The sequence below is a fragment of the Triplophysa rosa genome, linkage group LG1, assembly GCF_024868665.1.
Source record: "Triplophysa rosa linkage group LG1, Trosa_1v2, whole genome shotgun sequence".
Lineage (NCBI taxonomy): Eukaryota > Metazoa > Chordata > Actinopteri > Cypriniformes > Nemacheilidae > Triplophysa > Triplophysa rosa.
Genome location: NC_079890.1, coordinates 1,449,222 through 1,464,439, shown reverse-complemented (window position 1 = coordinate 1,464,439; position 15,218 = coordinate 1,449,222). Strand labels below are relative to the sequence as shown.

Here is a 15,218-nt window from a genome sequence, read left to right as displayed (position 1 = left end):
CATCTCGCACAACCACTTTCAGATGTAATAATGGCTGCTCACAGATATCCGATTTTAAACAATGGATTCATACCATAGCATTGTGGAAGATTTGATTCTCAACGGTGGAGTATATTTATTTCTTATATAACATTCATGAGAAACACAAGTGCAGCGTGAGTCACACCAAACCTTATTTGTGATAGTCATGTTTTACATTACATATGAAAACGCTCTGTTTTTAAAGCAGTATTTCCATTATGTTCTTTTGGATTCATCGGGAGGTCTTTACAACAAAAGGCTAAACAGAAAAAGATGAACACTAGAAGAAAGGCATGCGTTTAGGCCCTGACAACATTTGAGGGGATTTATTGGGGAAAGCTGAGCGATACTTAAGCGTCCTGCTGAGAATACGACCAAAGTAAAGCTCTTGCTTGCGTGTGTGACTTAACAGAGGTACAGTTTCAAGTTGACAAAGCACGAATCTCTTCTTTTTGTGAAAGTATCTGACTTGGTATGTGCTAGAAATGTGATAATCGAATGCATCGATGTTATCGACTTGCCACCACTAACCAGACGTTTTTGATTAGTTGTTATCTAGATGTATGACAGCAATTATAATGCAGTGTAGACGGCCTCGTTGATTATAATAGGTATTTTGCTGCGCTAAAAACATTGAAATATATGAAAACATAAAAATAAAAAAATTGTGTAAACGTGTCAGCGGAGAACTGGCCCTCCCAGGTGAGTCTGATTTCTCCCAAGGTTTTATTTCTCCTCCATCTATTCATCATTGGAGACAGTTTTATTACTTTCTTACCGTCACTGTCTTTTTTTATTTCACTTAATAATTGTGCACGTGACCGTGCAGGTGACCTGCTGATGTCCTTCAGTCTCACTGCACTCGTCACACGGTCAGATTTACAGGTGAGAGCAGACCATTGGTTACGAACACGCTTACACTGTCATACTTTCACAGCGGTACGGTGCGACAACCGTTAGGATGGAATTTGGTTAGGTGATGCTGAAGCACACAAAAAAAGATTGATTTGGACTAAATCTGCCTATTATTTTGTTTTCAGTTTAGTGATGTTACACAGGGAGAAAAGCGTATCTATCCAAACACATGCTGAGAGATCTCAGCAGAAGCAGCAGACCGTGCGGATATTTCTAACACACTGTTTTTTGCATACTGAGGTATCAGACATGCTACTCATTTTGCATGCTATTTAGTATGGAAGTGACCTTGGACGCACGGAGCGTGATTTTACACTTTAAATCCTGCTGTAATTAAGTCATTCATGTAAGAGATACACACAAAAATCATCTTAATACACAATATCAATTGTTTATTAGAGTTTTTCGTATGAACAGTTTGCGATGTTTAAATCAGCACCATTAAAAGTTGCAGTAAATGTAGCAAACATGTGCGAAACAGTACAGTACTGGAATACAAGTTTCACTACAGCTGAATACCATATGAAGCAGGTAGTTACATCTTTATGTATTAAATAATCCTGACATCAAACAAACAAACATGTTTTCTTTAAATACATACAAAGGTACAAGAACAAAACGTGGCAAAAAAAAGAATTTCACAGTAGTGAAATTTGTCTAGCACCTGTTGTAACCTTGCGCTTTCAAGGTCTCTACATCAACAATCTCAGAGGCACAAACACACACACATAATGCAGTGTTGCCCTTGGCCATGTGGCTGTTTTAGGCATATATATATATATAACTAGATGACGCATTAGCAGCTGCTTCTATGTGCCGCTATACGTTGGTCGTCCGCCATATTGGAACTTGTTGCCAAGTCTGTTTTCCCCATGGAATTGGGAATGTGGAATTAAACTGTTGCTGTGGGAAAAGTGGAAGGAATTTGCTATTTAGCTGTCGATCTTAAGATGGTTTTATTTATGATTGTATGTTCCGTTATTTGGACTAGGGACATTGGGCTTGTGACGATGGATTTTGTTACAAAAATCTGGCAACCCTGAAATCCAGTCCGTTACTATTCAAAAGCAAGCTGATAACACGTGTATGATTATGAAAACTTCTTTTAAAGGCATCCCATTTTTCAGGAATTTAATTTAACTGCGAGTGACATCAGTGGAGCGTTCCAAGATGGCGGCCACTTCTACACGGAACGCTCGAATGAGGCATCTAGTTTTATATATCTATGGTTGCATGGCATGCAAATGTTTAATCTTAAATTCACATTTTTACCACATCCCAATGTTTTAAAACTCTTGTATGCATACGTGCAGATGCTACAAACTTCTTGTTCCCCCATTTTATGACCAAAACTGCATTTATTTATGAAACTGATGGTCATTTTTGAACTCTTTTGAGGCTAAAATGTTCAAAATAATGGTCTCTTCGTGATGTTTTGCATTGTTTTTACCTCAGACTATACAAAGTACACAAATATTGAATTGCAAACATAGCTTTTGATTGATTGTCTGTCGCTAAAGACAGCGTTTTGTCAAGTTTGACACCAAATGTCTTGGGCGCTAACTCAACTCTGAAGCAAGGCATTGCAATTCTGGGTTAAAAAAGTGCTAATTCATTTTTAAAATGACAAGTGTGAAACTCTGCTTAACCCAGCATTTCAAGTGTCTTCAACAGGGAGTTGAAGAAGAGTTTTATTTGATACCTCTGTACAATCTGGAGACATCTTTTACACGCACGGTCTATATGTGTACACATATATTTCACAAAGTGAGAACTGTAAGAATTCCTCTGGCTTTGACAACTAAACTGAAGAAGATGTAAAGGCACTAAACGGTGAATGTTAAGAGCAGCTCTCATTGTGATAATACAGCACCATCAGACAAACACATGAGTCTTAAAATCTCAACCTTCAAGAAACAACTGCAATCATGTTCTCTAGCTTGTGTCTTCACGAATGCATATCGCCAACTTTCATCATATCCTCCCAACCATCACATGGATTTGTAAAGACATAAACTTGAGTAATCAATGAGAGAATATAATTGCGAAGCAAAATGTTTTGTTTAAAAGAATATAGATTTATAATATATAATCATAAAAAATAACAATTGAAAACAATACATACTGTCAATGGAGTAAGAAAAATCATCTTGTTTGAATGAAGTTGATTTTTCTTACCTCACTGGCAACTCACTGAACTTTGATACGTTTTAGTCATTTTGCTTTTCAAGTTATTGTACCTCAAGAATGTTTAGATACTTCTACTAGAAAACCAGACAAAAAAATCATTATTTACAGCGCGACCCTTTAACATTTAATGAGAATCATCTGTGATGTTTTTCACCGTTACACCGCATTAGAGCGTCATTTACATTAAAAATGTATAAAACAACACAACAAACATGTAAAACCTACACAAAGTGTGATTAATAATGTGATTATAAACAGCATAAGGGTCAATGTTCAATTGCAGCATGATTAATGTAGACGAGAACAAGCAGTCACATCGCGCGCCGTCTCCAAATGAGCCTCGGCTCTGATAAAACCCACTAAAGAGAAACTCGGGTCACTTTTGATCGGCTCGAGTGCATCAACATGGCTTTTCATCAACAATCATAACATCAGGCACTGTTTTGTCTCCGCTCCGAAACACTTCATGTATCAAGTGGAGTTTGTTTGCTACCTATGAATGAAGTTTCATTTCATTTAAGAAGCTTGCTGCCGTGTGAGGTTTTTCTACCAGACTATATACCAGCGCACGAAATAAAATAAAGGAATAAAATGTGTTGCAAACGTTTTTGGCCAACCAGTGGCCTTAAGAAAGCAAACCTGGCTTGTTTTCTCTGAAAAATGATTCAGAATTCAGCTTTACCCACAATGCCACGGGCAGGCCAGTGCTGCGCCAGGTTTCATTGACAGCAAAACCAACATGAAACCCTTTCAAGTCAAATAAAACTCGGAGGCCAGAAACATCCTTTACGCAAGTACGCAAACTGACGTATTTAACAAGTGATACAGTGGTCTGAAGACAGGGGGCGATAGAGTGACCTTCAGCACTGACTACAGGTCACATGATGCAAATAATAATATTAAGAGATGAAATTGTTTATTAGTTATTACGTGAAGCATGAACTGTAAGTCGCACTAGTTAGGGAGTCCGGATGAGCGGAGGTTATTAAAGAATATTAGACACGACTGACCAATCAGAATAGAGCATTCCAAACAGTCAGGTAATGACCTAACGGCACTATAACATCTGCGTACTGTACTTCCGTTGTTTTGTGAATCACAAGTATCTGTGTTCACATACTTGAATAATGAACGTTTATGTCCTCGAAAGCACGCTTGGAACTCTCACGTGCATCTTGGAAGCCGATTTCATTTTCATTCGTAACAAGAATATGACACACTACTCTGGACAGTAGAAATGTAACAGGCAGAAATGAAATACACCTCTGCGTGCCGGATCAGGAACTGTTTGTTGGCATGTTGTTGGTGTAAAAGTCTCTGCAGGTTTGGCAGCAGCGTTGATACCAGCGCATGTCCTGGCACAGGTTCTTCTCTCGGATCACCCGGCAGTACACCGCCCACTGGTCACCTGTGCACTTGTACGTCAATGCAGCTGTCAGGAACGAGACACAGAAGGAATTTCCTACGTGAAATTATATAGAAACGATTTCTGATAACATAAACCAAAGATATTTATATTAACAAGATGCGCCGCTGCCTTTACAATGAATGGCGAGGAATGCAACGCTCAATATGGCCGCTCTAGCGAAGGAAGTCCCGCCTTCCGGTAAAATGAGCGTGAGGCGCTCGCCAGCCTAGATGTGCAGTAGATGAGGCGACATCGAAAAAGGTGATTTTTCGCGCAATTTAAGCTTAGCAAACCAAAGTTATGATACAGTTCAAGTCATGATTATTATTGATCAGAAATATGCTGTTCAATTGCGATTTTAGAAATATCCGCCTGCCCCCATTCAAGTAGATAGAACTGTTGACTTGCTATGACGTAAATAACTGCGCAGAGGCTTTTGCAAACATGGCCGCCGAGTGGCACGACTTCTGTAAACACAATATAACGGCAATTTGTAAAGCTAACTGGTATGAATTCGTACATACGCTGATGGTTATGTTTAGGGATAAGGCTTGATTATAGTTTTCTTCGTACAAATCACGAGTCACATCATAAAAAAGTTAGAAAATCAGGTGACATCATGCTGAATAAGGATAAATAGATGTTTATGAAACAAAGATGGCTCTGTCTCAAACCCAGTGAGCTATTTCAAAACGCTGTAAAATCAAAATATTAATCATTTAGAAATAATAATTGAATGTAATAATATAACACAATACTGATATAATATAGTTTATAATTGATATAACGTAGCTTTTACATCATAGCAAACTGAATGATTAAGCATTGAATTAAATAGAACAACAGTAGCTTACATCTCTACCGTGAAAAAAGATGATAAAACAAACACTGCACAATAAGAGCGTCGTTAATTCTTTCGTTCATGTTTCACGTCGTACACAAAATACAAAAGTCTTACCGAGTCGAGGGGACGTGATGGTGTTGACGTTGACTTTTACGTTACACGCCCCCTGATGACACTGTCTGTATGCGGGGGGCTTCAGAACTCCTGGACAGTCGCTGCCATGGCGACCGGTCACTTTGTGCATGCATTGAACCACTCGGGATTGCAAGCCCCGCCCACACGATGACGAGCACTGAAATGAACCAATCGACCAAATTTTCACTTCCACACCCATGCCTATGCAATTGTAAAATTGAAAAAATTGGAAAAAAAACAGTTTGGTTCGGACGATTCGAAGCATTAAAAAGACCGAGTCACACAGATGACTTAGTGTTTGCTGTAGCATACCGTACATGTTGTTGTATGAAAAAGAGCTTTTAACTTCTGTGTATTTTCCTGTGCTGAAAAATAACTACACACCGGAATGACAAAAGAGAGCAAATAATGAAATGTTATTCTAATGAGCACTGTTTCTGCAAGCAAAACTCCCACTTTACACTTTTCTGTTATGAAACCAAACGATTTAATGAGGCTGGCCTGTGCCGTACGCGCTCGACGCCTCTCAAACCTTCTCTTGACATCTGAGGACTTTATAATGACATTGCTTTATATAGATATAGATACATGTAGAAACTTCCGAGCAAAAACCAAAGGAGTTGAAATGATTGTTGACATGATAGTGAAATCTTATTAGTCTAAATGCTCCCTTCACAAACACACATATTAAACATGATGCGATTTTCTACCTTCACCTCAGTGTTGCTTTCATTCATAAAAGAATAATCAACTGGTTATAGGAGGTCTAAAATAGCAGTTTTCCTTACAAACTCTAAAAAACTAAATAAATAAATGGAGAGATGCTGGGAACCACAGTGCTGTAAGCTCACATGGATGTGTATGCTCTGTGAAGCCAGTGCTGTAATGCGGCCAGAGTTTTTTGCCCCCGGGAGAAGCCTTCAAGGTTATCTGAAAAAAGCAGAACGCGGCAGGGTCCCAACAGGGAGCCCAGCGGACCCTCTGACTGAAAGTAAATAAAGGAGATGCCTCGGTACGCTGAATAAACTGTTTGTGTTTTGAAGGGCTGAGAAAAAACTTTTTGTCCACTTATCTATGTTTGCTTTGACATATTTATTTCAAGAGAGCCATGGGAGTCTGCTAGCGAAGAACTTTTGTCTCAAGAGACACAAACTTTTGACTGAATTTGTTTCTGGTGCTACACATTTATTAAACGTTCTCTGTCAACATTGGAAAAGTCTGAAAGCATTTCTATGATTTATTGAGATATTCAATTAAACCTCAAACTCACGTTTACTGAATGATGATTGTGTTCTTATGAAACATGTTTTGTGCAGCTGAGCTGGAGGCAGAAATCACTCTTATTGCGCAGAGCGACCCAAGTCCAATTTCCAACAAACACTCTTTTCTAATGACGTGAAATTGCTGCTCAGTGCCAGTAGATGTATTAGAGATCGAGATCTCATTGAGTTTCCGTCTGATTAATGATTTCACAGCAATGATGAGCGTGACATTTACTGTGGCAGCTACACTTGTGCATCATCACAACTGCTCTTAAAGTGACATCAATCATGAACTCATCCTCATGTCATTTTATACCAGAATGAGGTTTTCTTCTGCAGAACACAAAAGAAGATATTTTGAAGAATGTTGATAACCAAACCACATTGACCCCCATTGTATGAACACAAACCCACTGAGACATTTCTCAAAATATCTTCTTTTGTGTTTCACTGAGGAAAGAGTCACTTACAGGTTTTGAATGACATGAGGGGAATAAATGATGATAAAAATGACATATCAGGGCAATAATTGAACAGAAAATGCACATTTTTGTCTCTTAAATAGAAGAGAATGAGACCCCCAAGTTACATGGTTTTGTTCTAATGGGGACCTGACAGAGTTTTGAGGTCCGTCTCAATTTTAAAACTGCATTCGATTACTACATCGATTGTGTTTAACATTTCAATGAATGCTTTTGAAATTACGGACCATGTCTTGCAACGTTTCAGTTTTTGCTGTGGGATAAGAATGCTTTACCGCTACCTTTGACCATTCGCCGGTCTTCCACACGTAACATTTGCTGTGATCCTCACAGGTCTCCTCCTCTGCAGGGCGAGAGGCTGGATCACAGAGACCCTGAGGGTTTCTGCAGGTCACCGTCCTCGTCCTGCTGCCTCGACCGCATTCAGATGAGCACTGAGAGAGAAATGATAACATGAGTTAACAATTGGGTGGAAAAGCAAAGGCCGGAGAAAAACACAGACGTAAACAAGAGATGCAGTGAGGAGAGAAAGGGTTGTGGTCATTAAAACAGGCGTCCTGCGGAGCTCCATTACAGCTTCTCTCCGCTGACTGAATCCACTTTAATGAAGTGCTTAAAACAATGAGAAAAACACCACCCAGACATCCCAAAACAGCCACAGTGCCCTCCGCAGGCCACATCCTCTCAGCTCTTCTAAACGTTCATCCAATGACAGCTTTCCACCTATTGAAGGTTTTCAGCATGGTGCAAACTGAATCTTGGGTTGGTGGTGTAGTTGCTGTAATGTGAGTAAGTGACATAATGATATGTTTTGATTAATAACCAGTCCTGTAGTCAAATTATAGTCATCCATCAAAACCATCATCAGTCAGCGGCCCTTCTGCCAATCTGTGGACGGATCCCATCACAGCGTCATCTTTATATATACACAACATAGAATTAATATGCAAATGTTGCAGTCTAATTCAAACACGGTCTAAATATAGACCTATTTGCAATCTGATTTTAAAGCCTACTTTCTCAATGTCAATCATGAACCGCTGAAACTTTTCTGTCAGAATAGCGACATTGACTATGTTTACATGTACAATAATCATTCGGATATTTCAAAGCACTGAATCACAGTGAAATGTTTAAAACCTCTCCACTCTTGTCACGCTTTTCATTATTCTGATTATGCAGAAAGAATTGTGGTGTTTTTTTACTGCAGATATTTACATGCAAAACACAAATGTACTGTAAACAGTATGTGCTCAATAAGCACATAACACAATTTATCACAACAAAAGAATGATTTTCAACCAATTTTAACATCATTTTACAAGTGCAAAATGAAACTAGATTTTACATCAGGTATATACAGTATATATAGACGGTTTCAACCCTTAACTTCCAGAAAACATTCGCGCCTGTAGATTATTTCGGATGACAATCAAAAGAAACCGAGAAGAAACGTTACTTGGCTAAATTTGTCTCTCCAATATTTTTAATTTAGACTGCGATACCAAGCTCAACCGCTAGATGTCAGTTTACCACACGGTTTCTTTAAATGCGATCACGCTACAGGACCCATTCAACAAATTGTTTATTTCATAAAATGAACATACAACAAAATTCAACAAATCGTTTATTTAATACAACTATTATACAATACAAAAATTACATAAATTACTATTAACATCAATTAAATTAAATAAAAATATTGATATTATTAACTTCTAGCCAGACCGATAAACAAACGCAGACCGGACGTTAACTGCAGTCCAGGCGCGCGAAACGGTCTATAAACCGTAGATGGCAACAACATAAACAAACGTTATGTGACCCAAACGTAACTTCTGGTAGACCTCCGCAGAGAATCAATAACAACCTGTCCCTTCAGTTCCTGTAGAGTATACTAACATATATTCAATCAAATTTAAATTGTTATATTATATAGACCGATGAACAAGCACAGACTGGAAGTTACCTTCGGTTACATCCGATGAAATTTTTTTAATTTAAGGCAGCCTATAAACTTTAAGTTAAAAATGTTTACAGTGTGGTGAGGGTTATTATAGTTTTAAAAAATGACTAGTTTTTATTTTTATTTAGTTTTGTGATGTTCATTTGTATTTCAGTTTAGTTTTAGTTCTTTTAAGTGGTGCATAAATAGTTTTGATTTCGTTTTTTAATTTAGATTTTTTTTCCTTAAATTTTATTTTGTTTTCGTTCATTTTGCAGGTGCATATTATAGTCGCAGTTTAGTTTTTGTTTTTTTCAGTTAACGAATATGTTTTTTCATTAATACTTTCAGTTTTCGTGATAGTTTTCGTTTACGATAATAAGCCTGACTCAGATACTGTAGAACCTGGTCACTGTTTTAATATTTTTTTGTCAAATGCAAAACTCCTTTCCATGTAAGTATTCAATGGTTATTCAGCAACATCACTAACATTGAAATATGACGACAACGCAAAGAAAATGGGCTAGTTGCACAAGATGGCGGCGGTGAGCTTCTGCGTATTTAATGGTCGGCAAACTACTTTCCGGTCGTATAACACTATCGAGTTGTTTTTGGCTTAGCAATGTAAAGAGGATCTGTCATATCGCTGAGGTATTACCTTCTTCTTTTTTATGTAAAAAACACCAATATTTGCTGGCCAAAAATCCTCCTTCTCCCATACAGTGTTACACGAGCGGAACCTAGTCTGCCTGGCGTCCCAAAAGCTCACCGGCGCCATCTTGTGCAACTAGCGAATTGACTGTCAATTATAAAATAATCAATATAGATTTGAAAATATATTGAATAATACACAAGGAAGCTTTTCATATTTTGAAAACCATAAGCACTTGGTTCCAATATACTCATTTTAATCTTGTGACACAAACCTTGGACCACTCGGACGCCTCCCACACGGTGAGACAGTCTCGGCCCTCACAGCGCTGTGCGACGGAGGGTTTGGAGCTGAGGCAGTACAGGTCTCTGGTGGGAATGTGCGTGCCGTTCTGAAGCTGGTAGACGCAGCCGACGTCCCTCCGCTGGAGACCTTCGCCACAAGTTACTGAACACTGTCCCCACTCACCGGTTACCCACCTGACAGGACGAGAAAAGAGCGTGTTTAGAAGATATTTTGAGAAATGTCTCAGCGGTTTCGTGTTCATACTATGGAAGTCAGTGAGGTTCTGTATTGTTTGGCTATCAACGTTCTTCAAAATATCTTCTTTTGTGTTCTGCAGAAGAAAGACATTTCAACTATCCCTTTAAGGGCCTTTCACGTGATTTACAGTAGGTCAACCCTTAAGATACAGCTATGCAAACTTTACAAAGTCCAGCGGTTTGTTTTTGTTGAAAGTGAAATTGTTTTCAGTTGGCAACCCTGTAAACGCAACATTTCCAGCTGGACTGCTGGAAAAATGGCACAAGAGGCCAGACGGTTGTTACCTAGCAACCTGGTGAAAGGCCTTATGTGATGCTATCTGGAACGCCTTATGAGGAGGTCACACGAAGCTGATGTTCATCTGACATGAGTCCGATCGAGCGCTAAAAAGACTAAAAGATTCAAACAGAAACGGTGACAGAGCTATTAACTCTCCGCATTCGCCTTTCCATAAATGTTGCATTTCTAAGTTGTCTTTTTGTAATGTATACTGTATACTGCAGTCAATAAATAAATCAAGCTTTGACGGCAGAGATTTCAACATTGTTAGTAAAAGAAATGATTTTGGTTATGGTGTGATGGATCCAAAGCAAACTCCTGCATTTCTGTTATAAATAAACTGGGAAAGCCATTCCCTGAAGCTCCAGAAGAAACGTTTGTTTGGAACTAGTTTGTGAAGACAGACCGTGTTTACGTGTCATGCACTCGTCGCTCGAGCTGTTGACATGACTGAAGGAGACATTTCACATATTGACTTGAGAAGCATCCAAAGACAATCCCACAGTGAATGTTCTTCAGTGGTTATAAATGAAAGCTGAATGACGAACACCGAGACTCGTGAAGATCAAAAGACTTGAACAGCGTTGAAAAAAACACGAATGTTCCAGCTAAAACGGGTTTAAAGTCAACGCACAGAACCGGAAGAGCATGTTTAGCCTCATGAGAAAAATGTCAATACTGCACTTTTATATTCCATGCTATTTTGATTTTAAACTAAATTAATAATAAAATCATTGTGCCACCATTAACACAATTATCAAATCACCACATCAATACTATAAGTAAATATTGCATTGCTGATCATCGTTACAAGCTTTAAAGCATCTGTTCGTCATATTTATCACATTTCTCCATTATTACTAAGTGACATACGATTTAGCTTGGTAGAATAAAATAAAAATATATTACAACTAATACAATTACATTTGTAAAAATAACAAAAAATCATTTAAAAATGAAACTACAAGCAAAGCCGATGGCCAGGTCTCCGAACAAAGCACACAACTGCACTGTCGTGATCCGAGTTTGGTTCCCAAGGTGCTTTGCCAATCCCCTCTCTGCCCTGTCTAATAAAGCTTTTAAAGGTTAAAAATATAAACCTGGGCTAAAAATGAAAGACCTAAGCCATCTTAAGATAAAGTGAGAGAATCTCAAAAGTCTTACGGGTGGCAAACAGCCTGTCCAGTTTTAAACAGGACGTCGCACCGTACGTCATTTTCTACAGAAAACTTACGAATGCCTCTGACGTCCAAACGATGGGAGAAGATTGGAGGTGTCGGTTAGAGGCGTCCTATAAAAACTGCCTTTCATGAACGTGTTGTGTGATGCGAACCATGCCTTCACATGTCAGAACACCTAGCGTAACGCCAAAACCGGTGGAGGACCATCATGGATCGAGGCTGCTTGACTTCTTAAGGGTCGACGCAGCGTAATATCATCCACAAAAAAATGTAATTCCGTGTGCATCTGAACAGTTTGAATGAGACTGTAGAGCATCTGTCTGCCAAGTGAAGCTCAACGGAAGCCACTTGGCTGATGCGACGGGACGGCGACTCAAAGCGCGGGAATAAACCGTCGACACCTGGAGCGACCCACACGATTAACACCAGACATCTCGAGAACCCTCCTGAGATTTGTGAAGAGGAACGCTGAGAAATCGACTACAAGAACCAGTTGATGGAGGTTAAAGAGGTGCATTCTGTAACCTTCACCTCCCGCGGTCTGCTTTCAACGTCCCTTCAAAATGCCCTGTGAGTTATACTGTGCTCTGAAACGCTTTATAGAGTGACAGCTCTTAAAATCAAATCAATCCGATCAGACAGTGTAATAAAGTTACACAAGCTGCTTTTAAATGCTGCCACTAGTGCATTATTGGTTTCAAACGGAAAGGGATTATGGGTAAAAATAAACAATACAGATGCCGATTGAATTGCATGGATACTTTAATGAAACGGCCAGCGAGAGAGAGAGCCAAACATAAGCTGGTGGGTTAGTTTAAATGAGAGCACATGGCATCATAATGCTTGTTTTTCATATCGTTTGAAAAGCAGTATAAATCATTGCCAACCGAACATCTCTTTGATTTATGGTCCTCCTGCGGGATAATGACTCGATGTTTTTCATCTACACAGTGATGATGGGAACAGAAGAGGTTATGCATTATGTTTGGACGTCCTGCCCGGAACCGGGTTTGATTTAGAGAAATCGAGAACCTTATTCATACGTGTAATACTGCTTCCTGAGAGAGAGAGAGAGAGAGGTTAATCGTCTTCCTGTCTACATGAGCAGCTGTCTTCTTAAAGGCCCATTACACTTCTGCAGCGTCACACATTTCTATTCATAATACTTCTGTGTCATTCTGTAAGGATGTAATCAGAACACTAGATGGTGATGGTGATGTCACATCAAGACGCATCAAAATACATATGAAGAGTTGGTTTGCAAAAAGAGATAACTCCGCTTTTAACATTTTTCAAAAATCACGTCTTTTATGATGTTATCATGTTTTTGGAGTTAAAAAGTAAACATTTTAAAAACAGAGTTATCTCTTTTTGGAAATAAACTCTTCATATATTATGTATATATAGATATCGTACACTGTAAAAAAACATTTGAGTCAACTTAAAATAATAAGGCAACCTATCACGCGCGCGCGATTTTGAGTTAACTCAACAAACAGAAACCGAAGTCCACCCAACTTAAAAAATTAAGTTTACCTAATGAACAACAGAACAAAATATTTTTTGTTGGCTGAACATAAATACAGAATAGAGATTGGTTATTTATATTGAACTAAAACACTGATCTTTAAAAGAAAAACTAATAAGAAAGACAGAATTGAACATGCTGCAGTGCATCCCGAGAACTTTCAAACTCTTGCGATATTGTTTGTTCAGAGTACTCTGTTTTGTAAGTTGAGCAAACTTTCTGACTTAAGAATCTAAGTCCAGTCAACAGAAGAATCTTTGTTAGAAACTGTATATGCAAAACAATCTTTTGACTCCTTTAACTAAAAATTCTATGTTCGAGTTACTTGATTATGCTTGTAGGGAGAGCATTTAGCAAGTTGATTTTTGAGGGTGTACAGAACACATGTTCATACCTGTACTGGCAGTGGTGCGTGTTACACTGGCGAATCTGTGGCGCTGGTCTGTTCTCTATGTGACAGTAGCTGTCGTTCACCTGGCTCATGGTCTTGTTGAGGATTCTCATGCATGACACCACAGTCCTTCTCTCTCCTGAAACGATAACCAGCGTTAACGCCTCATCATGAAAGAAACAGAAGACTGAGAGCGTGAGCTGTAGACGCAGACACGATTCAAAGAGTGCATAACTAGATGAGAGAGGCATAAAGTCATCTAACATGTGACAAGACACATGAAAGCTGATAAAAATCCAGGTTATCGCATAAACAATCATTTTTGAACTTTCCCTAAATACATCTAGAAATACGCCTGTCATGTTGCTTAAAAGTGAATCTGAGCATCTTTTCTGTTATTTTCACCCGTTTCACCGTTTTTCTGCAAAAAATGCAAATACAAAGAATAGGTTTATTACAAATTTGGGAGAAATATTGTTAGTAGTTCACAGAATGAAACAAAAATGATTACCTTCTCTAAACACATACCTAAAAATTGTAAATTCAGAAAGACTGAGCAATTTTGAAATGTCTCTTGAAGTGATGGTTCACCCAAAAATAAACATTCTGTCATCATTTGCTCACCCTCTTGTCATTTCAAACCCGTATGACTTTCTTTCTTCTTCAGAACACAAAAGAAGATATTTTGAAAAATGATTTGCATTGGTTTTGTGTCCATACAATAGAAGTGAACGGGGTCCAGTGCTGTGCGCTTGCAACTTTCTTCAAAATATCTTCTTTTGTCTTCCTGGGGAAGAAAGAAAGTCGTACAGGTTGGAAATGACAAGAGGGTGCGCAAATGATGACAGCATTTTCATTTTGGGGTGAACTATCACTTTAACTTTTTCTGTGGCTGTAGAACTGAATTCATGCGAGAAACAGGTATTTTCAAACCTGAATGAATAATATAATAGTAGATCCAGATATTACAAAACATGTGTTAGTCCTAAGCTTATAAGATGCTTACAATAAAAAATACATGGTTACATAAGTATAACTCTTGGTATGGTGGTCTACGGCAGGGGATCTCAAACTTTTTCGTTGGCCCCTTTTTTTTTTTAAATTAAACATAAAACAAATTCTGTTATACAATGCTGGAACATCAATACCTTTGGTTGGTGGTCTTATTTTTGATTGCATAAAATGTATGAAAACTTCTATATTTCATATGCCACAAAATCTGTGGGCCCCCCTGGATCCATCTTGGGCCCCCCCAGTTTGAGAACCACTTATCTACAGTCTTTGCGGTACGTTTACAAACAAACCATAAACAATGTTAGTGTTTATATTGAGGAACTGAACTGTATTGGCTCCACTACGCTACTTTTTCTTTCATCAGTATTTTCTCTTGCATTAGAGAAAATGCATCTCACTGTAAACACTGCCAAAGATTTAATCCTATC

The 15,218-nt window shown here is 38.5% G+C and overlaps 1 protein-coding gene across 3 annotated transcripts in view; it reads right to left on the bottom strand.

Annotated features, from left to right (window-relative positions):
• Positions 1 to 1,315: 1,315 nt before the first annotated feature.
• The window catches only part of adamts17 (ADAM metallopeptidase with thrombospondin type 1 motif, 17), a 78,232-nt gene continuing 64,329 nt past the window's right edge, over positions 1,316 to 15,218 (bottom strand). For all 3 annotated transcript variants that reach the window (XM_057340571.1, XM_057340588.1, XM_057340579.1), the window contains 5 exons: positions 13,780 to 13,915; positions 10,129 to 10,333; positions 7,539 to 7,691; positions 5,493 to 5,670; positions 1,316 to 4,558 (listed from right to left, as the gene is read on the bottom strand). In XM_057340571.1, coding sequence (XP_057196554.1) covers positions 4,404 to 4,558; positions 5,493 to 5,670; positions 7,539 to 7,691; positions 10,129 to 10,333; positions 13,780 to 13,915 — 827 coding nt within the window. In that variant the 3' untranslated portion in view covers positions 1,316 to 4,403. The remainder of the gene's footprint in view (positions 4,559 to 5,492; positions 5,671 to 7,538; positions 7,692 to 10,128; positions 10,334 to 13,779; positions 13,916 to 15,218) is intronic.